The sequence below is a fragment of the Hyla sarda genome, chromosome 4, assembly GCF_029499605.1.
Source record: "Hyla sarda isolate aHylSar1 chromosome 4, aHylSar1.hap1, whole genome shotgun sequence".
Classification (NCBI taxonomy): domain Eukaryota; kingdom Metazoa; phylum Chordata; class Amphibia; order Anura; family Hylidae; genus Hyla; species Hyla sarda.
Genome location: NC_079192.1, coordinates 257266493 through 257291926, shown reverse-complemented (window position 1 = coordinate 257291926; position 25434 = coordinate 257266493). Strand labels below are relative to the sequence as shown.

The window sequence follows — 25434 nt, the reverse complement described above, 5'->3', positions numbered from 1 at the left end:
ACGCCGGCTGTTTCGGACGTAGGAACGTCCTTCTTCCGGCCTCCGGCCGGAAGAAGGACGTTCCTACATCCGAAACAGTCGGCGTAGCCTCTGAGCGCCCCTTACCGTCTCGGTCTATGCCGTGGTGATCCCGGACCTCGGGCCTGCAGCTGTTTACCCGCGGTGAGTGCACGCTACTCCCTTTCATTGTATAATTTACAAATCTGTTTAACTTTCCGGAGCCAGTTGATATATATAAAAAAGTTTTTGCCTGGAATACCCCTTTAAGCAGATGTACTATAGTCTCAGAAGGTTAATCAATGGCTGGCTTTTTATGCTGGTCACTAGGTAAGAAGATTTCACTATCTCATCCCAGTTATCCTGCTGTGCTGGATTTGTTGGACAGGTTTTCAACTTTGGCATAGTAAACAACCAAATAAGTATGAAGATGAGAGATAGTCTTTATAATCTTCCCTGCTGCATTCAATGAGTCCTTTTAGACGTGATCATCTTTCCCCAGTATAATTATTGATTTTAATATGGGAACCACATGGTCAGTGCAAGAATTTACAGTCACTTTTATTACCTGCTATTGATCTATGCTGTATCATCAGAGAGATCATATGGGTAGAACATGTACTTATGGACTCTGAGGGGATATAATGTTGCAACATGCAGTGAAGTACAGTATCTTAATCACAAAACCTCACAGCTATACGAAGGTGTTTTGCTTATTTAGGTATGCAAGTCCATGCAACAGTCTATGATACATACAACAGAAACAAATGTATATAGAATGAATGTTCCAATGTCATTTCAGAATGTCTAAATATACACTATTTTGGTTTATAGCATTTTAATGTTTTTTTTTTTTGCAGTCTTTTTTCTGGATCAGGAGCTTTTATGTCAAAGTGCAGCATGCTGGCATTTTTCTTCATCAAGTTATTGTAAAAATCAACAAAAAAATGCTTCAAACTGTATCTACCAAAAATATGTATCAAAAATTGTGCAAAGGAAACGTAGAACAGTTGCTCATCGCAACCAATCAAATTCTCAGATTTCAGAGGCCTTTGTAAAAGTGAAATCTGGAATCTGATTGGTTGCTTTGAGCAATTGCTTCATTGTTCCTCTGCAGTTAATAAATCTCTCCCAATGGGGGATATTTTAAAAAAAACCTGTGCAGAGGAAAAGCTGATTAGTTGCCTATAGCAATCAAATTGCATTTATTTATTTATTTTTATTTAAAACAAGGCCTCCGAAAAATTTAAGAAGCAATCTGATTGGTTGCAATGGGCAACTGGTCAACTTTTCCTCTGTACAGGTTTTGATAAATCTTCCTCATGGTCTATTCACACGTACAGTATTCTTCGCAGATTTGATGCACTGGATTTTCTGCTGCAGATTTCAATGTAAACTGCATGACTGAACACAGCTTGAAATCCTGTGCATCAAATCTGCGTAGAATACTGTACATGTGAATAGACCCTAAATGTTCATTACTTTCCCTACAGTAAATTTATTGCGGATCGTGAAAGCAGAAGAAGTCTTACTAACAGTCACCTGGAAAAGAAGAAATCCTGTGATGATTATGTAAGTTTCCTTGTTCTTGTCATAAAATGTAATGGATACTCTGATTCCCAATGAAACATTCTAAATATTGATAGGGATATGTAAAATTACATTTATATAATAGCATACATAGGTGACGATAAAACGTTTATAAGTCATAATCATACAAATACTAAGGATATAGATCATCAAAGTGGTCTCATCCCACTCATCAGGCCTTTGATAGAAATCTTAGAAATGCAAAATAAGGTTTTAATATTTCTTTCCTACGGAGTTAATGCTTTTATTTTTTTCAAAGAACTTTTTTAAATTAAAAGAAGCGATTGATTGCTATTGGAATCTGCTCCCCTGTTCCCTTGCATACATTTTGATAAACTTCCCGCTTTGTTTTTATAATTTTTGAAGAGAATCTGACGGCTATTTCACCTGCACTAAACCCAATATTCTAGGTTATTTAGGGGCATTTATCATTGTCTGTTTAAGAACTGTTTTTGTGTATAGATTTGTCTCTATTGTTACGCCGAGCACTCCGGGTCCCTGCTCCTCCCCGGAGCGCTCGCGGCGTTCCTCTCTCTGCAGCGCCCTGGTCAGACCCGCTGACCGGGAGCGCTGCACTGACACTGCCGGCGGGGATGCGATTCGCATAGCGGGACGCGCCCGCTCGCGAATCGCATCCCAAGTCACTCACCTGTCCCAGTCCCCGGCTGTCACGTCCTGGCGCGCGCGGCTCCGCTCCTTAGGGCGCGCCCCATAGTGTGAGTGAATAACTGTAAAAAGAGTGCTCACTTACATTGTTTGTTCCAGTATTGCTCCAGTGCACAATGGAGATAGGGAGCCTGTTCACACAGCTCCCCTGCCTCATCAATATTCAGTCAGCCCCCTTCCATGCCTTGAGAGCCTGCAGAGGGGGAGGGGGACAATGGTAATGAGCACTCTGCTCCTTCCTTCACCTGGCTTTGATGTCATGAAAGGGGGCAGGCCGGAGAGTGAATATTGATGAGGCACCTGCACTACAACCCAGTATATTTGGTTTAGTGCAGGGGAAATAGTCAGATTCTCTGTAACTCTCTGATGATATGTGCCATGCCACAGTTATACAATATACAAGGTACCATAAATATACAGCAGTGAAATTATACAAAATGTCTTATTATGGTTATTATGTAAAAAAAAATATGTAAAAAAGTCAGTTGATATCATTGCATTAGTAACAATGTGTACTATTAAACTGGCATGTGTGTGTGTATGTATGTGTGCGTATGTATGTATGTTCCAGCATCACGTTGGTGATGGTTAACCCTTACTCACCCCCATTTGCCATTTGCCAGGGTTGGGGTTTTGTTTAAAGTCCCACACAAGTCTATGGGAAATATATGTTACTGCATAACTTCCAAATGGCTGGAGATATTTCGATAATACTTGGTCACATGTTATTTATATGTCCACTTAAAATATAGGATAGTTAATTTAACCCTTAACTACCCCCATTTGTGAGGGTCTGGTTTTTGTTATAAGTCCCATGCAAATCAATGGGAAATGTATGTTCCCACATAACTTCCGTACAGCAGGAGATATTTCAATACCTGGTACACATATTACGGGTCGGGATATGAGGTTGGGATATGAGGTCGGGATAGGAGGTCGGGATAGGAGGTCGGGATAGGGGTCAGGATAGGAGGTCGAGATAGGAGGTTGGGATAGGAGGTCGAGATAAGAGGTCGGAATAGGAGGATGGGATAGGAGGACGGCATAGGAGGTTGAGATAGGCGGTCGGGATAGGAGATCGAGATAGGATGACGGGATAGGAGGATGGGATAGGAGGTCGAGATAGGAGGACGGGATAGGAGGTCAGGATAGGAGGTCGAGATAGGAGGTCGAGATAGGAAGTCGAGATAGGAGGACGGGATAGGAGGTTGGGATAGGAGGTTGGGATAGGAGGACAGGATAGGAGGACGGGATAGGAGGTTGAGATAGGAGGTTGGGATAGGAGGTTGGGATATGAGGACGGGATATGAGGATGTGATATGGGGTTGGGATATGACAACAATATATGAGAACGGGATATGAAGTCAAAAGCTACCTCTGTTGATTTTCCTCCACAACAAGGATTAGGAAGGAAAAACTGGGCAACGCCGGGTACTCAGCTAGTAGATCAATAAATAAAAGTGGAAACTACAATGAAAACTGAAATGAGAATTGAAGTTTTCTAACTACCATCCCCCCACCACACACACTCAGAAAAATTTAGTTTTTCAATACATCTTTGGTACCATGTTTTTGGTACCATTAAAAATACAGCTTTTGTAATAAAATACGCATTTAGATGGGAAAGTAAAAAGAATATGGCTCTCAGAGCACAGTGAATAAAAGAAATAAATCATTATGTCGTTAAGGTCCAAAATAGTTGATGATGGACATACCATAGGTGCAAACATCTCAGTAGATAAGGGGGCCTGCTGTCTCCTAAAAAGGAGTACTGTGGTACTCCTGTCCAGCACCCACCTCTCCCCATGAATGGAGCAGTGTTGACCCCAGTAGGTCAACATGCCCCCTCCATGCATCTCTATTGGAGAGCTGGAGATACAACATTCTGTATCTTTGGTTCTCCCATAGAGATATATGGAGGGGGTGTGTTGACCACAGCTTTGTGCGAGGGTCGACAGTCTCCTTGCATGGAGCGGAGATCACTCTGTGCACAAGGAGAGCAGGGCGCTGTACAGGAGATCGTAGGGGGTCCGACCACTGGGATAGGGGAAACAGCAGTTACAAACTTACTATTTGATTGGATTTGAGGGGATATCCATATTATTTTTATATGTTAAATCTGTGTTTTCCAACCTGTTTGCCTCTAGCTGTTGCAAAACTACAACCCCCAGGTATGGAAAACACAGGTTGGGAAACACTGCTCTAAATGTAATTTAAGAACACTTGTTTTTACTTTCTACAGAGTCCGGGCACAACATCCATTGGAATGTCTGTCTTTAACTTGAGTAATGCTATCATGGGGAGCGGGATTCTTGGCTTGGCTTTTGCTTTGGCAAATACAGGAATAGTCCTGTTTGTGTAAGTATCTGTACCTTATATCTGTATCAGGGCATAGTTAATATAAGCTATCAGTGCTTTTCATTCTGTCAGAAAAACATTAGTAACAATTTATTTTGTATTGAAAATTTCCTGCAACCTTCTGTCACAATAAAACTGAAAACTTTGCTTTTTATTGTACATTTTAAATTTATGCCTCAAGTAAATATACTTTAGACATCATTTTGGTGTCTTAATATACAATATATGTTACTTTTCAGTTTATCACACGTGGTATGTTTTTTGTGTTCCTATTTGGCCATGTTCACACGGCGGAATTTCCGCTCGTGTGACAGACGATGTATAGAGGATGCTTGCTTCAAAAAGGGTGGATGAACATGGCGCTGGACACAATCAGGGAGTGTGATCTTCAAAGACTTTTATTACCCAGAATGCAACGAGTTTCATGCACAGCTGGCTGCTTCATCAGGCATGGTAAATGCAAGGTTACAGATCATAATATACCCAATAGTTAACCCCTTCAGGGTCCTACAACGAATCACATTGCATAACATCAAATAATATGTAAAAAAAAATATTAAAAGAACAGCAATTAAAAAACAATAAGATAACCAGGACAAATACATTAAACAAATGCAACAAAAAAAAAATATGTATATCATAAATACATGCAAAGCCCCTAAAGTACATCAGAACTCTATTAGAAAAGACCAAATCGTCTTTTTGGATATTTAAACTTTCTACCTTGTTTCCACATGGTCTCGATGAGACCATTGAGAATGTCTGCTGTGGATAAACTTTCTTTTCTAATAGAGTTCTGATGTATTTTAGGGGCTTTGCATGTATTTATGATATACATATATTTTTTTAGTTGCATTTGTTTGATGTATATGTTCTGGTTATCTTATTATTTTTTAATTGCTGCTATTTTAATATTTTTTACATATTATTTGATGTTATGCAATGTGATTCGTTGTTGGACCCTGAAGGGGTTAACTATTGGGTATATTATGATCTCTAGTCTTGCATTTACCATGCCTGATGAAGCAGACAGCTGTGCTGTAAAATGCAATGCATTCTGGGTAATAAAAGTCTTTCAGCATCACACTCCCTTATTGTGTCCAGCGCTGTGTTGATCCACCCATTTTGAAGCAAGTATCCTCTATACATCATTGGTTACTCTGGTGGAAAGGCTGCAGGACACTTATCTTTCCAAGCTGTTTCCATAGTTGTTTATGGAGTACACAACCTCTTGGGGTAAGCGCAATCTTTATTGTTTGCCTCCCCATTATTAATTACCTTGAATATACTATGCTATAGAGCGCCCTGTTTTTATGTTTTAGCACTGTGCACACGGCATCCGCAGAAAGAATAGACATGTCTATTCTTTCAGCGGTTTTCACTCGGAAATGCATTGCCGTCTATGAAACAGCGCATGTCCAAGAGGTCCTAGCACTGGCATGTTCTGCTGGTGGCCGTTGTCTACAAAATATCTGTCTTGAAATTTTCCGAGCGGACATTGCTCTGTGTGAACAGAGCCTTAGACTAAGTTTCCACTTGTTTTTTTTCTGGCAGTTTGGGGAAAATTACCACTGCAGCTTTTGAGCCAAAGTCAGAAGTAGATCCATAGGGAAGGATAAGTGTATGTCCTTCCTTTATACAGTACAGACCAAGAGTTTTCTTTAATTTCATGACTATGAAAATTGCAGATTCAAACTATGAATTAACACATGTGGAATTATATACATAACAAAAAAGTGTAAAACAACTTAAAATATGTCATATTCTAGGTTCTTCAAAGTAGTCACCTTTTGCTTTGATTACTTCTTTGTACACTCGTTCTCTTGATGAGCTTCAAGAGGTAGTCACCTGAAATGGTCTTCCAACAGTCTTGAAGGAGTTCCCAGAGATGCTTAGCACTTGTTGGCCCTTTTGCCTTCACTCTGCGGTCCAGCTCACCCCAAACCATCTCGATTTGGTTCAGGTCCGGTGTCTGTGGAGGCCAGGTCATCTGGCGCAGCACCCCATCACTCTCCTTCTTGGTCAAATAGCCCTTACACAGCCTGGAGATGTGTTTGGGGTCATTGTCCTGTTGAAAAATAAATGATGGTCCAACTAAACGCAAACCGGATGGAATAGCATGCCGCTGCAAGATGCTGTGGTAGCCATGCTGGTTCAGTATGCCTTCAAATTTGAATAAATCCCCAACAGTGTCACCAGCAAAGCACCCCCACACCATCACACCTCCTCCTCCACACCAGCACACCTGTGAAGTGAAAACCATTTCAGGTGACTACCTCTTGAAGCTCAACTAGAGAATGCCAAGAGTGTGCAAAGCAGTAATCAAAGCAAAAGGTGGCTACTTTGAGGAACCTAGAATATGACATATTTTCAGTTGTTTCACACTTTTTTGTAATGTATATAATTCCACATGTGTTAATTCATAGTTTTGATGCCTTCAGTGTGAATCTACAATTTTCATAGTCATGAAAATAAAGAAAACTCTGAATGAGAAGGTGTGTCCAAACTTTTGGTCTGTACTGTATGTTTACTGTAAGTGGAAACTTAGCCTTGGAGTGCGTTCACACGTTAGTAACCCGCTGCGGGAAACCCACTGTGAGTTACGCTACCATTCATTTGAATGGGTCCACGGACAGTCCACAGATCTGACACTATTGCAGACTGTCTGTGAACCGATTTAAATCAATGGTAGCGTAACTCGCAGCAGGATTCCCGCAGCGGGAAACCTGCTGCTAGTAATAGCGTCTGAACGCACCCTTTGGGTGACTATCCTGCTGTAGGCAGGGTGGTGTAAGGATTTCGGTAGGGAAAGTATATTGTGTTTTCTAGTATTTTGCACCCCCGCCTCCTCTTCCTGTTTGTTATATGATTTCAAATGTCATGATGATACTTTACAGATATAAATACAGGTACATTTTATTTGGTATTTTCCATGGCTCTATATTTTTGAATTCCCTATTTTGCACTTTTGGTGGCCAGTCTGCTGTTAATACTCATTTAAAAGTGAAGTTTTATAGAGCAGAATTTACTGACCATGCACATTTTAGGCAATACATAATGCATTAATAAATATAACCTTTATTTAGCTTGGTGCTATGAAATATTAACCAACACAGACTTATTGCGAGGATCTCTTTTTTGTTATGCTAGATGATGCTAGTAGGACCAAATATTATATTTTAAATAAAATTTCTCGGGGATTTATATGAGATAATTATATATAGTATACATGTGATTATCCCACTACAATAGGTGAAATGTTTATTATTAGGTGCTTTTGATACTTAGTCCATTTTTACATGGCCATAAAATGGGCACATTTTTGGCTGTAACTAGCAAATAGACAGGGAACACAAAATATTGAACACCGGCTGGGAATGGGGCTCCAAGTCATCGGGACAGTCCCCAGTCTCTTATCCCCGCCCCACTGGTCCTAATTGATTGGTCTTTCAGATTGATCACATATCACAGTAAAGAGGGAGCCTAGCAGTGTTTCATATTGTTTGTGGTTTACACATGAAACTGGTGACAGGTTCCCTTTAATGTTTTGTTATTCCATTGGTTTAGGTTAATCAATAAAGTTATCTTATATTTCATACTTATCAATTGCCTTGAGCACATGTTTTTTTTTTTTTCTGCCTTGGTTTACACAACATGTTGTTCAAAAAAATTGTATTTTATAATTATAGAATTTATTGTCATTAAATAAAAATCATCCTATAACACCTATTATAAAAATGAGCAAGTATCATCTTTGGGCAATCACTGATCTAGGTCCACTGTGGACCAAAGCATGTTGCCTAACTATAATAATAATATAAATTTATACATCCTCTCATACTATTGACAAACCTACCCAATTGTGTTTCCTGTTCAGTATGGTGATGGTTTTACCGCTCACTTTTGTTTTGCATTTGATCACATTATGACCTAGGTGTGGTATTAATGTGGTATTTAATGTGTTTCCATATTACTGGATGGAAAAAATGCTAATACAGAAAACCATGTGGTTTTTATGTTTTATTATAATTTATTTCCTGTTGTGGTCGTTTATGTTCTATAATAGAATGGAGTTTCTATTATAATTATTTACTTACAGTTTTTTCAGACTCCCTACAAAATAGTAGAAGGGGTGATGTTTGTCAACAGCACCATTAGGTCCAAAGTGCCAACATGTAAAATTCAGGAATGCACAATAACCTTACTCATTATTGTGAAACAACAGGCATGTTCATGTTTTCTATGTTCAAACAATGAATGAACTGTAAGTGTACATTTCCAGGACAGACATTTTTGGTATTGTGTATCATAGTGCTTTCCCTTACAGTAATCTGCTCTGAGTAATGGAAAGTTTTGTCCACTGACAAAAAGCTGCTAAGAAAAAAACACAGACAAGACAGGCTGGGTCTCTTTAAAAAAGCTATCCTTGCATACTTGAATAATGCAAGTGATTCATTCACTGTCAGTTTGTAGACAGACACTCATATAAAATATACTTTGAGTGCTAAAATTATTACATCACTTATTCTAAGTCCAACAATCAGCAAAGATATTACTTGCCTTGCCTAGAAAGGACAATGTGGTTGGGAGGTTTCATCTATTATTTATTTTCTTGCGACTATAAAGAACCATGTGTTGTTTCTAAGTTTACAGTACTTTTGCATCTAAACCCACACATTTTTTAGTTTATCCTTGTCTTATTGTTTGCCATGTTGATAAAATGTGCCTGTATAATAATTGAGACATGGAAAGTAATGTACAAGGTAAAGGGGTATACTGATATGTCAGTCAAACATTTTATGATAATATTAGTGGAGATTTGGTCCTGTCAGCTCTTAGATTGATAGGATCCCATAGGTATATGCACAAGGCAGATATGTCCCCACCTCTCCCTCTGTTAAACTCCACAGATGCCATGGTTGCTGACCATGGCATCTGATGGGTTTAACATCCAGTATCAGCGTTAGGCTTCTATTTATCTACATTGGAGCTCCATTGTGGGAGATCTATCACAGAATCCCATTTGTTAGGGGGACCTAAGTGGACCGGAAATTGATGCAAGCAGTACATTTTCGTCTAGTTAGATCCTTCTAAATAATCTATCACCAGACATAAACCAGACAGACCCCATTAAAGTCAATGGGATCTGTCATGATCTGTTGTGCTGACAGTGTCAAAATGTATAGGGGATGCCATATTAAAAAGTAAAATGGTAACACCCAGTTGTCAGTTTATTCATACATTTCCAGTGACAATTAAAGAGGAACAACAGAACACAGGAGTCTAAGAAAAGGTACTCCAACATATATTTTAAAGAATTCCAAAACTTACAAAAATACATGTTAGTAAAAATGTCACACGGATGTGGATCCACGTGGATAGAGTTGGATCCACTGATGATCTGACCCTATAGTGTGCCTTCTGCTGTTTCTGTCTGCTAGCAGTCACACAGTCAATCTGCAGCCATGAGCAGACACACATGGACCTGCAAGTGTACTCACAGTCATCGCGGCCGTTCCCCCCGCTACCTGAGCTACCTACTGCGCTGCGATGACTGTGAGTACACTGCACATGCGCGTGGTAATTCGCAGGTCCATGTGTGTGTGTCTGCTCGATGCAGCAAATTGCTGATACAAGCGGACAGGCACAGCAAGAGGCACACTATAGGTTCGGGTCATCGGCGGATCCCCAGCTTAAAATACGCTGCAGAGCCGTTAAGCTTGACCCTACCCTAAACCTTGTATTATGGTATCTAATCTACTCTGAGGACAGCAGTTCCTCATAATAGACTCAAACAGCACATGAAGTCTCAGAACGATTACAAAAATAACTGTCAGTTGCACCAGTTCTGTGCTTCTTATGAATGATTTCCTTCCTTGATCATGTTCTTCTCTTCTTAATATTCTTGCAGAAATAGGGCTGCTTAATGTTGTCCCCTTAAAGTCATTTATAGCTATTCTTATTACTATTTGCTTTATTTTATTCTATTGCAAATATTCATTGTAAGAGTGGAGGTTTTAAATGACATTGATTATGCTCTCAGCTCTCATTTTAGGTCAGCTAGTAAATGAAGACATTAAACTATCACGTTACATATGTTATGCTTTATAGACTGTCTTCGCCGGTCTGTGTTCTTCCATATTTTCACTCTAGGCACCACTCTGCTATTAGTGTACAATCTTCATCCTGAGCCTCTTGGTTCACAAAAAGAATACCGTGACCATAAAAGTAGTAGACTTTCAATGACATTACCGAAAACCATTGTAACAATGTAACAAGCCTTATATACAGAAAACTCACATCCTAGTACAGGTCTGTGAGCTGATGCCTGATACAGGAATTCTATCCTTGAAGTTTTCAGTGCTGAGTCAAGCACCAATCCCTGTTTCTGTTCTAGGTTTAATACAGTGGGGGAATTCATCTATTACCTGTAATTGTTCTACTACCAAATGGTATTTTCTGTATGCATCATATCACACTGTTTGGGCCTTTATGCGTTGTTTGCCTGCTAATCATGTATTCTGCTACTTTAGTGTGTTTCGTTACCCCACCTTCAACCTCTAAGTTGCACTAAAATCTGTGTTTTCCCTTTACGTTCTAGGCTGCTCCTAACTTCGGTGACTTTGTTGTCTATCTACTCTATTAATCTGCTACTGAAATGTTCCCAAGAAACAGGTGATGTATTTCTTTTTGTTACTTGTTTTGACAAATATGTGTTCTGTTATGTTAGCATGCCAACTGCACAAATATTTGCATCTTCAGTATAAAAACATTCTAGTTATATCTAAGAATTGTAAAAATGTACAAATAAACAATAACTTCCAGTGTTTGCTGCCCTACACCTCTTTCTGCTTCCTTTCATAACCACATCACACAACATCAAATAAACAACTAAATAAAAATAGAATTGCCCAGAATTTGTCAAGAAAGATAATATGTTTCAGCCATTTATTTTGTGGCCTGTGCTGATAGTGTCTAGCAGACGCAGTACTAAATAACATTCATTCTCATAATCAGGTTGTATGGTTTATGAGAAGTTGGGGGAGCAAGTATTTGGGACGCCAGGAAGATTGCTGGTCTTTGGATCAACAACACTTCAGAACTCTGGAGGTAAGTGGTCAAATATCTGCGTGTATAACATGCACAGCTGTAGATTAAAATAAATAGCATTGTACTATAGGAGTCACAGTAGCTGTGAGGCCATTTAAAGCTGAAGTATTAGTTTGGATATAAGATGGGGTATCCAGCATTGGATCAAAACTATCAAAGCTGACTGGCATTGAAATGGGCGGAAATCCCTAACAAAGTGGCAGACTTGTTGCTATTAGCACAAAGGGAAGCTGGCAAGTCTCTCTAATGGAAACTGTCTTAAAAAGCTTGTTTTGTACAGTTTTGCCTTAAAGCCATTTATCCCAAATTTCCCCCTATTTTTTTTTTTTTTTAGAGAATGCTCCACGGATGGCACCATGTACTGTTTTATCTTCTTGTGGCCTTGCTATGGTCTATCTTCATAGCAGTAACTGCCCAAATATACTATCTATCTATTAATCTATTTATCTTTCTATCTATTTGCCTTCTTGGCAATAAGCCATCTAGCAACCCTATCTTTAAAGGGGTTTTGCCATCTTGTAAAGTTATCCCCTATCCACAGAATAGGGGATACCTATCTGACCATGGGGGGACTGACCACTGGTGCTGTTGCAATCTCAAGAACAGGGAATTGAGTCTCCTGCTACATTGGAGCTGCGGGCTGTGCATGCACATCACCGCTCCATTCATTCTCTATGGAACGCTGTACTCTGAACGCTGCTTTTTCTGTTGATCCTATAGAGAACGAGAGAATAAATGGAGCTGTGACGTGCATGCATATCCCCTCAATACTCCACTCTAACATGAGATTCGAGAGTCCACATTTTCAGCCTCAGGCCTTAAAGGGTAGCTCCCACCATCCTATTTTTTTTTTCTGTCCCTGCCTATTGCGAATCTATCCCTAACCCCCTCCCTGCTTTTAATTTTTATTTTTACTATATTAAAAATGCCTTTTGTCTGCCTGGCAGTGTGCTCACTACCAGGCAGACTTCCCCAGCAGGCACCACATCACTGATGCCTGCTGGGGGGGACTTCCGCTCTTAGTTCATCTACACAGGGTGCCTCCAGCTGTTTCACCACTACAACTCCCAGCTTGCCCTGACATCTATTGGCTGTCAGGGCATGCTGGGAGTTACATAGTTACATAGTTACATAGTTAGTACGGTCGAAAAAAGACATATGTCCATCAAGTTCAACCAGGGAATTAAGGGGTAGGGGTGTGGCGCGATATTGGGGAAGGGATGAGATTTTATATTTCTTCATAAGCATTAATCTTATTTTGTTCCAGGAATGTATCTAATCCTGTTTTAAAGCTGTTAATTGTTCCTGCTGTGACCAGTTCCTGAGGTAGACCGTTCCATAAATTCACAGTCCTCACGGTAAAGAAGGCGTGTCGCCCCTTGAGACTAAACTTTTTTTTCTCCAGACGGAGGGAGTGCCCCCTCGTCCTTTGGGGGGGTTTAACCTGGAACAGTTTTTCCAGGTTAAACCCCCCCAAAGGACGAGGGGGCACGAGGGAGTTGTAGTATTGAAACAGCTGGAGGCACCCTGTGTAGATAAACTATTAGTTAGTTACCAGTGACTAAAGTTTTTTTTTTTTATATGCTAGTTCCAACCTATTTTTACATTTTGTAAACTGTAAAAAAAATCCTTTTATGGTGTATTCACACGTACAGTATTCTGCGCAGATTTGATGCACAGGATTTTCTGCTGCAGATTTCTATGTAAATTAAATGACTGAACACAGCTTCAAATCCTGTGCTTCAAATCTGAGCAGAATTCTGTACTTGCGAATAGACCCTTATTCTCCATGTTAGTAGCACCACTATAGCACCACTCAATGCTAGAATGCTTCTTCACTGCACCACTGGATTAGGGTACTAATAAAAAAAAAAAAAAAAAAATCGGAATCTGAAATGACAACTTTGCTACCCAGAGTTCCCAGTTTAGTGGATTGGAAATGATGGTGAAATTGGAAATAGTGAAAATGCCAGATTGTAAATTAATCTATTTGTATTTCCTTGTTTTACAGCAATGCTAAGCTATCTTTTCATAGTAAAAAATGAGTTACCAAATGTTATTAAATTCCTGATTGGAATGGAAGATACAACGTAAGTGGCCAATGGGGTGTCATGTATTGTCTAGTAAAGGCTTTAATATGATGTTTTTGGTGGCGTGAAGATAACCATACATGTTGTATCCTTAGAGGGGTATTCTGACATAAGCTAACTTATGATATAAGCTAATTTAGGATGGAAAATAAGTGTGAGATCGTGGGCGGGGTGGTCTGACCGCTTCCCCCACCCCCAAATATCTCTAAAATGTTGCCCCAACTCATTTGTTTTAAATTGTTTAAATGGAGCAGTTAAAGCATGTTTGCCACTACTCTATTCATTGTCTATGGAGCTGCCAGAGATGGCCGAGTACAGCACTTGGTTCTTTTCAGCAGCTCCATAGACATTGACTAGAGGAGTGGGGTCCATGCCTTTCAGCCTCCTATGGATAGGGGATAAGGTCTTTTAAGACAGGATATCACTTTAAGAGCCTATGCACATAGCAGAGCCCAGTACATGTTGTCTATACAGAAGTGCATGAAGCCAGTTGGACTCCTTGAACTACTACATGGACTTCCTTGGACTATGTATGTACTTAGACATACTCCTCTTGCTTGAATGCCTCTAGAGAAGAACATCTCCCTACATACAGTCTAGCGGATGAAGTCATGGTCGCATGCCTTGAAATCTGTACAGAAAAAAATGTCATGATTTCACTGATTTAAGTACATAACCAAAAGTTGACCATAGATATTAGATATTTGTCATTGGTTCCCATCAACCAATCTATATACATAAAACTCAATGTGTGTGTGTATGTTCCAGCATCACTTCCAAATGGCTGAAGATATCGCCATGAAACTTGGTACACATGTTACTTATGTGGTGTCGTCGGGGTGTGATGTGAGGTAGATTGTATTAACCCCTTTGTAGTACCGCTAGTCCAAGGTTAGGCAGGGGCAAATTATAGTCCAAGGCCATGTTAACCCCTTCATGACCCAGCCCATTTTCACCTTCAGGACCTGGGCATTTTTTGAAAATCTGACCACTGTCACTTTAAACATTAATAACTCTGGAATGCTTTTACTTATCATTCTGATTCCGAGATTGTTTTTTTGTGACATATTCTAGTTTATGTTATTGGTAAAATTTCGCTGATATTTGCATCCTTTCTTGGTAAAAAATCTAAAAATTTCATGAAAATTTTGAAAATTTAGCATTTTTCGAATTTTGAAAGTCTCTGCTTGAAAGGAAAATGGATATTCCAAATAAATTACATATTGATTCACATATACAATATGTCTACTTTGTGTTTGCATAAAAAATTGACAAGTTTTTACTTTTGGAAGACATCAGAGGGCTTCAAAGTTCCGCAGCAATTTTGCAATTTTTCTCAAGATTTTCAAAATCGTAATTTTTCAGGGCCCAGTTCAGGTTGGAAGTGGATTTTAAGGGTCTTCATATTAGAAATACCCCATAAATTACCCCATTATAAAAACTGCACCCCTCAAAGTATTCAAAATGACATTCAGTAAGTGTTTTAACCCTTTAGGTGTTTCACAGGAATAGCAGCAAAGTGAAGGAGAAAATTCTAAATCTTCATTTTTTACACTCGCATTTTCTTGTAGACCCAATTTTTGAATTTTTACAAGGGGTAAAAGTAGAGAAATCACCCTAAAATTTGTAACCCAATTTCTCTCGAGTAAGTAAACACCTCATATGCGTATGTAAAGTGTTCGGCGGGCGCAGTAGAGGGCTCAGAAGGGAAGGAGCGACAATGGGATTTTGGAGAGTGAGTTTTTCTGAAAGGGTTTTTGGGGGGCATTTTGAATTTAGGAAGCCCCTATGGTGCAAGAACAGTGGACCCCCCACATGTGACCCCATTTTGGAAACTATACCCCTCATGGAATTTAATAAGGGGTCCAGTGAGCCTTAATACCCCACTGGCGTTTGACAGATATTTGAAACAGTGGACTGTGCAAATCAAAAATTTTATTTTTCATTTTCACAGACCACTGTTCCAAAAATCTGTCATACACCAGTGGGGTGTAAATGCTCACTGCACCCCTTATTACATTCCGTGAGGGGTGTAGTTTCCAAAATGGGGTCACATATGGATATTTATTGTTTTGCGTTTGTCAGAACTGCTGTAACAATCAGCCACCCCTGTGCAAATCGCCTCAAATGTACATGGTGCACTCTCCCTTCTGGGCCTTGTTGTGCGCCCCCAGAGCAGTTTACGCCCACATATGGGGTATCTCCGTAGTTGGGAGAAATTGCATTACAAATTTAGAGGGTCTTTTTTCCCTTTTACCTCTTGTGAAAATGAAAAGTATAGGGCAACACCAGCATGTCAGTGTAAAAAATTTATTTTTTTACACTAACATGCTGGTGTAGACCCCAACTTCACCTTTTCATAAGGGGTTAAAGAAGAAAAAGCCCCCCAAAATTTGTAAGGCAATTTCTCCCGAGTACGGAGATACCCCATATGTGTCCCAAAACTGTTGCCCTGAAATACGACAGGGCTCCAAAGTGAGAGAGCGCCATGCGCATGTTACGCCGAGCGCTCCGGGTCCCCGCTCCTCCCCGGAGCGCTCGCAACATCCTCGCATTTGCAGCGCCCCGGTCAGACCTGCTGACCGGGTGCGCTGCAATATCTCTCTCAGCCGGGACGCGATTCGCGATGCGGGAGGCGCCTGCTCGCGATGCGCATCCCGGCTCCCGTACCTGACCCGTTCCCCGTCGGTCTTGTCCCGGCGCGCGCGGCCCCGCTCCTTAGGGCGCGCGCGCGCCGGGTCTCTGCAATTTAAAGGGCCACTGCACCACTGATTGGCGCAGCAGGCTTAATTAGTGTGTTCACCTGTGCACTCCCTACTTATACCTCACTTCCCCTGCCCTCCCTCGCCGGATCTTGTTGCCATTGTGCCAGTGAAAGCGTTTCCTTGTGTGTTCCTAGCCTGTGTTCCAGATCTCCTGCCGATGCCCCTGACTACGATCCTTGCTGCCTGCCCTGACCTTCTGCTACGTCCGACCTTGCTCTTGTCTACTCCCTTGTACCGCGCCTATCTTCAGCAGTCAGAGAGGTTGAGCCGTTGCTGGTGGATACGACCTGGTTGCTACCGCCACTGCAAGACCATCCCGCTTTGCGGCGGGCTCTGGTGAATACCAGTAGCAACTTAGAACCGGTCCACCAACACGGTCCACGCCAATCCCTCTCTGGCACAGAGGATCCACCTCCAGCCAGCCGAATCGTGACAGTAGATCCGGCCATGGATCCCACTGAAGTCCCACTGCCAGTTGTCGCCGACCTCACCACGGTGGTCGCCCAGCAGTCGCAACAGATAGCGCAACAAGGCCACCAGCTGTCTCAACTGACCGTGATGCTACAGCAGCTATTACCACAACTCCAGCAACAATCTCCTCCGCCAGCTCCTGCACCTCCTCCGCAGCGAGTGGCCGCTTCCGGCCTACGATTATCCTTGCCGGATAAATTTGATGGGGACTCTAAGTTTTGCCGTGGCTTTCTTTCGCAATGTTCCCTGCACTTGGAGATGATGTCGGACCAGTTTCCTACTGAAAGGTCTAAGGTGGCTTTCGTAGTCAGCCTTCTGTCTGGGAAAGCTCTGTCATGGGCCACACCGCTCTGGGACCGCAATGACCCTGTCACTGCCTCTGTACACTCCTTCTTCACGGAGATTCGAAGTGTCTTTGAGGAACCTGCCCGAGCCTCTTCTGCTGAGACTGCCCTGCTGAACCTGGTCCAGGGTAATTCTTCTGTTGGCGAGTACGCCATCCAATTCCGTACTCTTGCCTCCGAATTATCCTGGAATAATGAGGCCCTCTGCGTGACCTTTAAAAAAGGCCTATCCAGCAACATTAAAGATGTGCTGGCTGCACGAGAAATTCCTGCTAACCTGCATGAACTTATTCATCTGGCCACCCGCATTGACATGCGTTTTTCCGAAAGGCGTCAGGAGCTCCGCCAGGATATGGACTTTGTTCGCATGAGGCGTTTTCTCTCCCCGGCTCCTCTCTCCTCTGGTCCTCTGCAATCCGTTCCTGTGCCTCCCGCCGTGGAGGCTATGCAAGTTGACCGGTCTCGCTTGACACCTCAAGAGAGGACACGACGCCGCATGGAGAATCTGTGCCTGTACTGTGCCGGTACCGAACACTTCTTGAAGGATTGCCCTATCCGTCCTCCCCGCCTGGAAAAACGTACGCTGACTCCGCACAAAGGTGAGACAGTTCTTGATGTCAACTCTGCTTCTCCACGCCTTACTGTGCCTGTGCGGATATCTTCCTCTACCTTCTCCTTCTCTGCTATGGCCTTCTTGGATTCCGGATCTGCAGGAAATTTTATTTTGGCCTCTCTCATCAACAGGTTCAACATCCCGGTGACCAGTCTCGCCAGACCCCTCTACATCAATTCTGTTAACAATGAAAGATTGGACTGTACCGTGCGTTACCGCACGGAACCTCTCCTAATGTGCATCGGACCTCATCACGAAAAAATTGAATTTTTGGTCCTCTCCAACTGCACTTCTGAAATTCTTCTTGGATTACCGTGGCTTCAACGTCATTCCCCAACCCTTGATTGGTCCACAGGAGAAATCAAGAACTGGGGTACTTCTTGTCTCAAGGACTGTCTTAAACCGGTTCCCAGTACTCCCTTGCCCTCTGGTTTGCCCGCTGTGGATGAAGTGACTCGTGATCTTTCCACCATATGGAAAGAGACCCAAAATTCTCTTTTACAGGCTTCATCCCGGATGAAAAGATTTGCCGATAAGAAAAGAAGAACTCCCCCCATTTTTGCTCCCGGAGACAAGGTATGGCTCTCCGCTAAATATGTCCGCTTTCGTGTCCCCAGTTACAAACTGGGACCACGCTATCTTGGTCCTTTCAAAGTCTTGTGCCAGATTAACCCTGTCTCTTACAAACTCCTTCTTCCTCCTTCTCTTCGTATTCCCAATGCCTTCCATGTCTCTCTCCTTAAACCACTCATCATTAACCGCTTCTCTCCCAAACTTGTTTCTCCCACTCCTGTTTCCGGTTCTTCTGACGTCTTCTCCGTGAAGGAGATTCTGGCCTCCAAGACGGTCAGAGGAAAAAACATTTTTTGGGTGGATTGGGAGGGCTGTGGCCCAGAAGAGAGATCCTGGGAACCTGAGGACAACATCCTAGACAAAAGTCTTATCCTCAGGTTCTCAGGCTCCAAGAAGAGGGGGAGACCCAAGGGGGGGGGGTACTGTTACGCCGAGCGCTCCGGGTCCCCGCTCCTCCCCGGAGCGCTCGCAACATCCTCGCATTTGCAGCGCCCCGGTCAGACCTGCTGACCGGGTGCGCTGCAATATCTCTCTCAGCCGGGACGCGATTCGCGATGCGGGAGGCGCCCGCTCGCGATGCGCATCCCGGCTCCCGTACCTGACCCGTTCCCCGTCGGTCTTGTCCCGGCGCGCGGCCCCGCTCCTTAGGGCGCGCGCGCGCCGGGTCTCTGCAATTTAAAGGGCCACTGCGCCACTGATTGGCGCAGCAGGCTTAATTAGTGTGTTCACCTGTGCACTCCCTACTTATACCTCACTTCCCTGCACTCCCTCGCCGGATCTTGTTGCCATTGTGCCAGTGAAAGCTTTTCCTTGTGTGTTCCTAGCCTGTGTTCCAGACCTCCTGCCGTTGCCCCTGACTACGATCCTTGCTGCATGCCCTGACCTTCTGCTACGTCCGACCTTGCTCTTGTCTACTCCCTTGTACCGCGCCTATCTTCAGCAGTCAGAGAGGTTGAGCCGTTGCTGGTGGATACGACCTGGTTGCTACCGCCGCTGCAAGACCATCCCGCTTTGCGGCGGGCTCTGGTGAATACCAGTAGCAACTTAGAACCGGTCCACCAACACGGTCCACGCCAATCCCTCTCTGGCACAGAGGATCCACCTCCAGCCAGCCGAATCGTGACAGCGCATTTGATGCCTGAATTAGGGATTTGCATAGGGGTGGACATAGGGGTATTCTATGCCAATGATTGCCAAACAGGGTGCCTCCAGCTGTTGCAAAACTCCCAGCATGCCTGGACAGTCAATGGCTGTCCGGCAATACTGGGAGTTATTATTTTGCAACAGCTGGAGGTTCCGTTTTGGAAACAGTAGTGTACCAGACGTTTTTCATTTTTTTGGGGGAGGGGGGCTGTGTAGGGGTATTTGTATGTGTAGTGTTTTTTACTTTTTATTTTAGGTTAGTGTTAGTGTAGTGTAGTGTTTTTAGGGTACAGTCACATGGGCAGAGGTTCACAGCAAGTTTGCCGCTGGAAGTTTGAGCTGCAGCGCAAAATTTGCGCCATCTCAAACTTGCAGCACTCACTGTAAACCTCCGCCCATGTGAGTGTACCCTGTACATTCACATTGGGGGGAGGGGGCAAACATCCAGCTGTTGCAAACTCCGAGCATGCCCTTTGGCTGTCAGTGCATGCTGGGAGTTGTAGTTTTGCAACAGCTGGAGGCACACTGGTTTGGAAACACTAAGTTAAGTAATAAACTTTCAAGTGTTTTGCAACCAAACTTAGTGTTTCCAAACCAGTGTGCCTCCAGCTGTTGCAAAACTACAACTCCCAGCATGCATGGTCTGTCAGTGCATGCTGGGAGTTTTAGTTTTGCAACAATTGCAACAGCTGGAGGCACTGAGGTAGGAAACGGACAATGTTTCCCAACTAGTGTGCCTCCAGTTGTTGCAAAACTACAACTCCCAGCATGCCCAGACTGCCCAGGCATGCTAGAAGTTGTAGTTCGGCAATATCTGAAGGATCAGATGTTGCCGAACTACAACTTCCAGCATGCTTGGGCAGTCTGGGCATGCTGGGAGTTGTAGTTTTGCAACATCTGGAGGTCCACAGTTTGGAGACCACTGTATAATGGTCTCCAATCTGTGCTCTTCCAAATGTTAGAGAACTACAACTCCCAGCATGCCTTGACCGACTGAGCATGCTGGGAGTTGTAGTTTTGCAACATCTGGAAGAGCACAGATTGGAGACCATTATACAGTGGTCTCCAAACTGTGGACCTCCAGATGTTGCAAAACTACAACTCCCAGCATGCCCAGAAAGCCAAAGGCTGTCTGGGCATGCTGGGAGTTGCAGTTTTGAAACTCCCAGAGGCAGCAGTGAGATCGCTTTACGGCGATCTCACTGCTGCCAATGAAGATGCCGCACTGCTGCCGGAAACTCGCCTCCGGGACGCAGCGCCGCCGGGACCGCCTGGAGGATGCCGCTCGCGCCGGGACCGCTCGGGACGCCGCATGTACGGGTAAGTGACACCGGGGGACGGGTCAGGGACACTTAGCAGAGCGGTGTGTGTCCCGATCCCCGTGATCGGGACTCACACACCGCGCTGCTAAGTATTCTGATAGCGAAACGCTGCTATCAGCTAGTCAGATTTGACTAGCTGATAGCAGCGATCGTTGGGGGGGGTGGGGGATGAAACCCCCCGTGGTCGCATGGTAAGATGGCTGGCTATCAGTGATAGCCACCATCTTACCGGGCGCTGCGGGATGCCGCGAGTAGCGGCAAAAATGTTCATGACGTATCTGTATGTCATGGGTCGGGAACACCTTGCCACCCATGACGTACAGGTATGTCATAGGTCGGGAAGGGGTTAAGGTTATCGGTAGTTTTACTGAGGTAGACAGATGGCACAGTCTATACAGTTCGGCCAGGATCCCAGAGAGGTGACCAGTAACACAGGGGACTTCGCAGCTTGCTGGGACTTGCAGTGACTTGAAAGACTATAGGTGCAAGCCACGCTGACTACAATTGACTTGACTGAAGATGATGACAGCAGATAAAGATGACTTGACTTACTGACTTGTGGCTGCAATTTAGGTTGAGGCCTCCAGATGTGCTGGACACTGACCCTGAGATGTCTGGACTGGACTTGACCTCAGCAGAAAGTGAAACACAAGAGAGAGATTGTAGTACCACCCCCTTATATAAAGACCCCCTCTTATAAAGGGGGGCTGAGCAAGGAGCCCATAGGCCATCTGCGGGTCATCTGGTCACCTGGTGCTCTCTGGGTAACAAACATATGACTTAAACATGCGACAAACATTATCATGTGACTAACAATCATGCGACCTACATCAAAGGTCCTTTGCACTTAATATACAACCTATTCTCATTATGGGGAAACACTGCAGGAGAGTCCTGAGGATGTACAGGGACTCAACCTGACAGGACTGTAGGAACAAATCCCGTACTGGGATATCACAAACCCCCCTCGACGTCGGAAGGCTTGAGGAGTGAAATTGCCGTGGGGCCACATGCAGTCCTGGGGCATTGCCATTAACATCCATTTCCAGGCTGTTGTTGACAAAAACTGATAATACAAGAGAGTCTCTGTATCAATATCCATACATGCTCTGATAAATTGTATAACTGAATAACCTTAGGATTACTGGGGAATAAGGACTATGTATAGCAATGACAACATACCTATGACTATAGTATAAACATGACTTATGAACTATTACTATGCATATTATGGCATTTGACTATGACTATGCATATAATACATTTGACTCTGCATATAACAACACTTTACGCATATGACTAAGACATGACACTGGCGGATTGGGTTGCTGGAGTCTTTCTGCCCAATGCCTTGGCTACTGGGGTCCCTTGGCATTACACACTTCTCTCCAGAATACTAGCTTTATACACATTTATTAGATAACCTAAGACATTTGTTACCTTTGACTTTTTAGGTTACGTGCTTTGTGGGTACAGGAATACCTTCTGGCCAGCAAAGTATCCTGAGCACATGGACACAAGAAATTACATTAGACATATGCAACAACTTAAAGACAATTGAATGGACTGTGATGTAGTGAGTGCTGTACAGTTCAGTATATGAGACATGTGTACATGCGTTTATGTGTGCATAATGACTATGTGCAGTAAATAACTTTAACCTGTATTAAACTTTGACTGTACATGATGTTGGCGATGGGGTGAAATGTTGCTTCTCCCAACTGTTCGGGATACTCCTGCAAAGAAAACTGCCAGACACCAGAAAACACGGTACACCGTGACGTTTGGTGTACAACAAATTATATACATTTTATTATACTTCAACCATTTTAGTATGGAAACACAAATATGTCCCTAGTGTAGAATTGTGAGCAAAAATATATTACTATGACAATATGTACACAGATGTCCAGTAGTCCAGATACACTATAGAGTTCAGGTTTTAAGAGCTCGAGCTCAGTCAGGTTCCTGAGAATCACGACCAAAGCCGGGCACAACACTTACAAAATTGGTTACCATGAAACTTTCTTGACTAGTTTGTCAGGCACTGTGCTTAAACGTTGCTTGTAAACCTGGAACAACAACAAAAAAAATTGTGCTTTCACACAGAAGTCAGTTAGTCTTATGACCAAGTTTGGTAAAGTTACAGTACATGAGTACACAAATAAAACATTTCTTTTATGTAGGTACTCTTCCGTTCCGACCTCATCGGTCAGACTGTCTTCTCGGCTGGGATATTTACCTTGATCCGTGAGACTAGGCCCCCTCCATGTGGTTGACGTGTGTTCCATGAGACATGAGACCAACGGGATTCAATGATGGTCGGACTCACGGTGACAACCACTTGTACAGAAGCAGCTTGTGCCACTGGGGGTTGAACTGTTGGTTCCTGTTGATCCAGCCAAACCTCTGCAATGGCTGGAGTAGGCCGAGGCACTTTTGTTGGTGCCTGATGATCAGGCCAAACTTCTGGGGCAGCCAGAGTAGGTCTGGGCACTCCCGTTCATGCCCAATGGTAAGGCCAAACCTCCTCAACAGCAGGAGTAGGCCTGGGCACATCTGTAGAAGACTGCAGACTCAGCCAAATGTCTGTGGCAGCACGAGTGGGTCATGATTTCCATCATCTTTTTGCAAATCTGATGGACTTGTTGATGCTGGGCATATGATGTCTTTCTAATTTGATTGTTGCGCTTCTTCTGAGCCGCCCTGCAACCTGGGGAGTACTGGCCCTTTAAGATGCTTGAGGAGGTGCTGCGACTTAGTCTGTCCTGACTTATATACCTTGGGTGGCGCTCCCCCCTCATGAAGGCAAGTACCCGGGAACACTGCAGGGCACTAAGGGGTTAATGTCACTTGCCTCCGGTACCGGAGACTTACTTGCGATTGTTGGTGTCTGCGGCTTACTTACGATCAATGGTGTCTGCAGAGTCTGCGCTACAGCGGGCCCCCGCTTAGAATTTTCGGAGCTGGACACAGCCACCGGGATTTCTAACCAGGCTGCGCACCTGGGACTTCCTGTTCTTGTCCCTTCTGCAATGGGCTCCAGTAAGATGGCTGCCGGCCGGAAACATGTCATCAGTGCAGCGCTGACTTCCGGTCCCCTGGCAATAGGAGGCAGATCATCATAGTTGCACTTCGGCATGGACACAGCGACATGACTTCCATGCCCAGCGGCAGGACGCTGGCTTTGGCGGGGACCTTTTGCATGCTTCTCTACCAACAGATTAACCCTTTCAGGTACAATGGCAGACATTTTGGCACGTAACATTGCTTCCTTACGGCTCTTGCACATAATGTTCATGACTTCAAAGTTATTTCCAACAACGAATAATGGACTCCTTTTCATCTCCCCCACTATTTTACCAGCGCCTTTAGTAAAACACATTACAATTAGAACAGTCCCGTACACTTTTCTGGCGCAAACTTTTTCACATCGGCATGCGATTTTTCTCGGACACAGTTCACCAACAAACATAGGATAGGTAATTTACCTTTACCTGCCCCAATTTGCAAAGGTCAGAGTTTTTGTTTAAAGTCTATGGGAAATATATGTTACTGCGTAACTTCCATACACCTGGAGATAATACTCGGTTACATGTTACTTATATGTCCACTAAAAATATAGGATAGTTAATTTAACCCTAATCTACCCCCCCCCCCCCCCATTTGTGAGGGTTGGGGCTTTTGTTTAAAGTCCAATGCAATTCTATGGGAAATGTATGTTCCAGCATAACTCCCGTATGGCTGGACATATTTAGCTAATACTTGGTCACATGTTACTTATATGTCAAATAAAAATATATAAAAGTTAAATTAACCCTAACCTACCCCCTTCTGTGAAGGATTGGGTTTTGTTTCAAGTTCCATACAAGAATATGGGACTTCTAGTGTCATGTCTGTATTGGCCTGTGTTCACACACAGCTATTGGATTTGCTTGCGTGTGAACAGTTTTGTGTTCCCTGGCCAGAGAATAGTTAACGTCTTTGGTTGCTAGCCAATAGCTCCTAGGGTGTGTCTATATAAAGTCAGCCCAGTCTAGCCTCCGGGCTGGTGATGACTTCATTACATCCTGACTTGCTAACATGCTGGACATGCTGCACGGAGCTCTTGATGAAACACTCTTTGTTTGAGCTTTCAATCTACTATCTCTGTTTTGGCATGCACTTTGTATTTTCTGGTTTTAGCCTATGTTATGTGGCATGCTGTTAATAGATTTTAAGCTGTGTTTGTTTAGTCGGTTTTAGTATTTGTATGTTCTTTTTGCTATGTGTCTGTTCACACTGTGTTTTCTCGTGTATCTGTTTATATGAAGTTCTGTGTTTTATATTTCTGTTTTCCTACTGGGTCAGCATCTGACCACACTGTGGAGTTTGCCGCTGGCCAGTAATCCA

General features: G+C 43.3%; 1 protein-coding gene across 1 annotated transcript in view; it reads left to right on the top strand.

Annotated features, from left to right (window-relative positions):
* Nucleotides 1-25434, top strand: part of SLC38A1 (solute carrier family 38 member 1) — a 90760-nt gene that overhangs the window by 45642 nt on the left and 19684 nt on the right. Inside the window, exons 3-7 of the mRNA XM_056573987.1 lie at nucleotides 1491-1569; nucleotides 4496-4611; nucleotides 11213-11286; nucleotides 11629-11721; nucleotides 13733-13811. Of these exons, the coding sequence (XP_056429962.1) occupies nucleotides 1491-1569; nucleotides 4496-4611; nucleotides 11213-11286; nucleotides 11629-11721; nucleotides 13733-13811 (441 nt within the window). The remainder of the gene's footprint in view (nucleotides 1-1490; nucleotides 1570-4495; nucleotides 4612-11212; nucleotides 11287-11628; nucleotides 11722-13732; nucleotides 13812-25434) is intronic.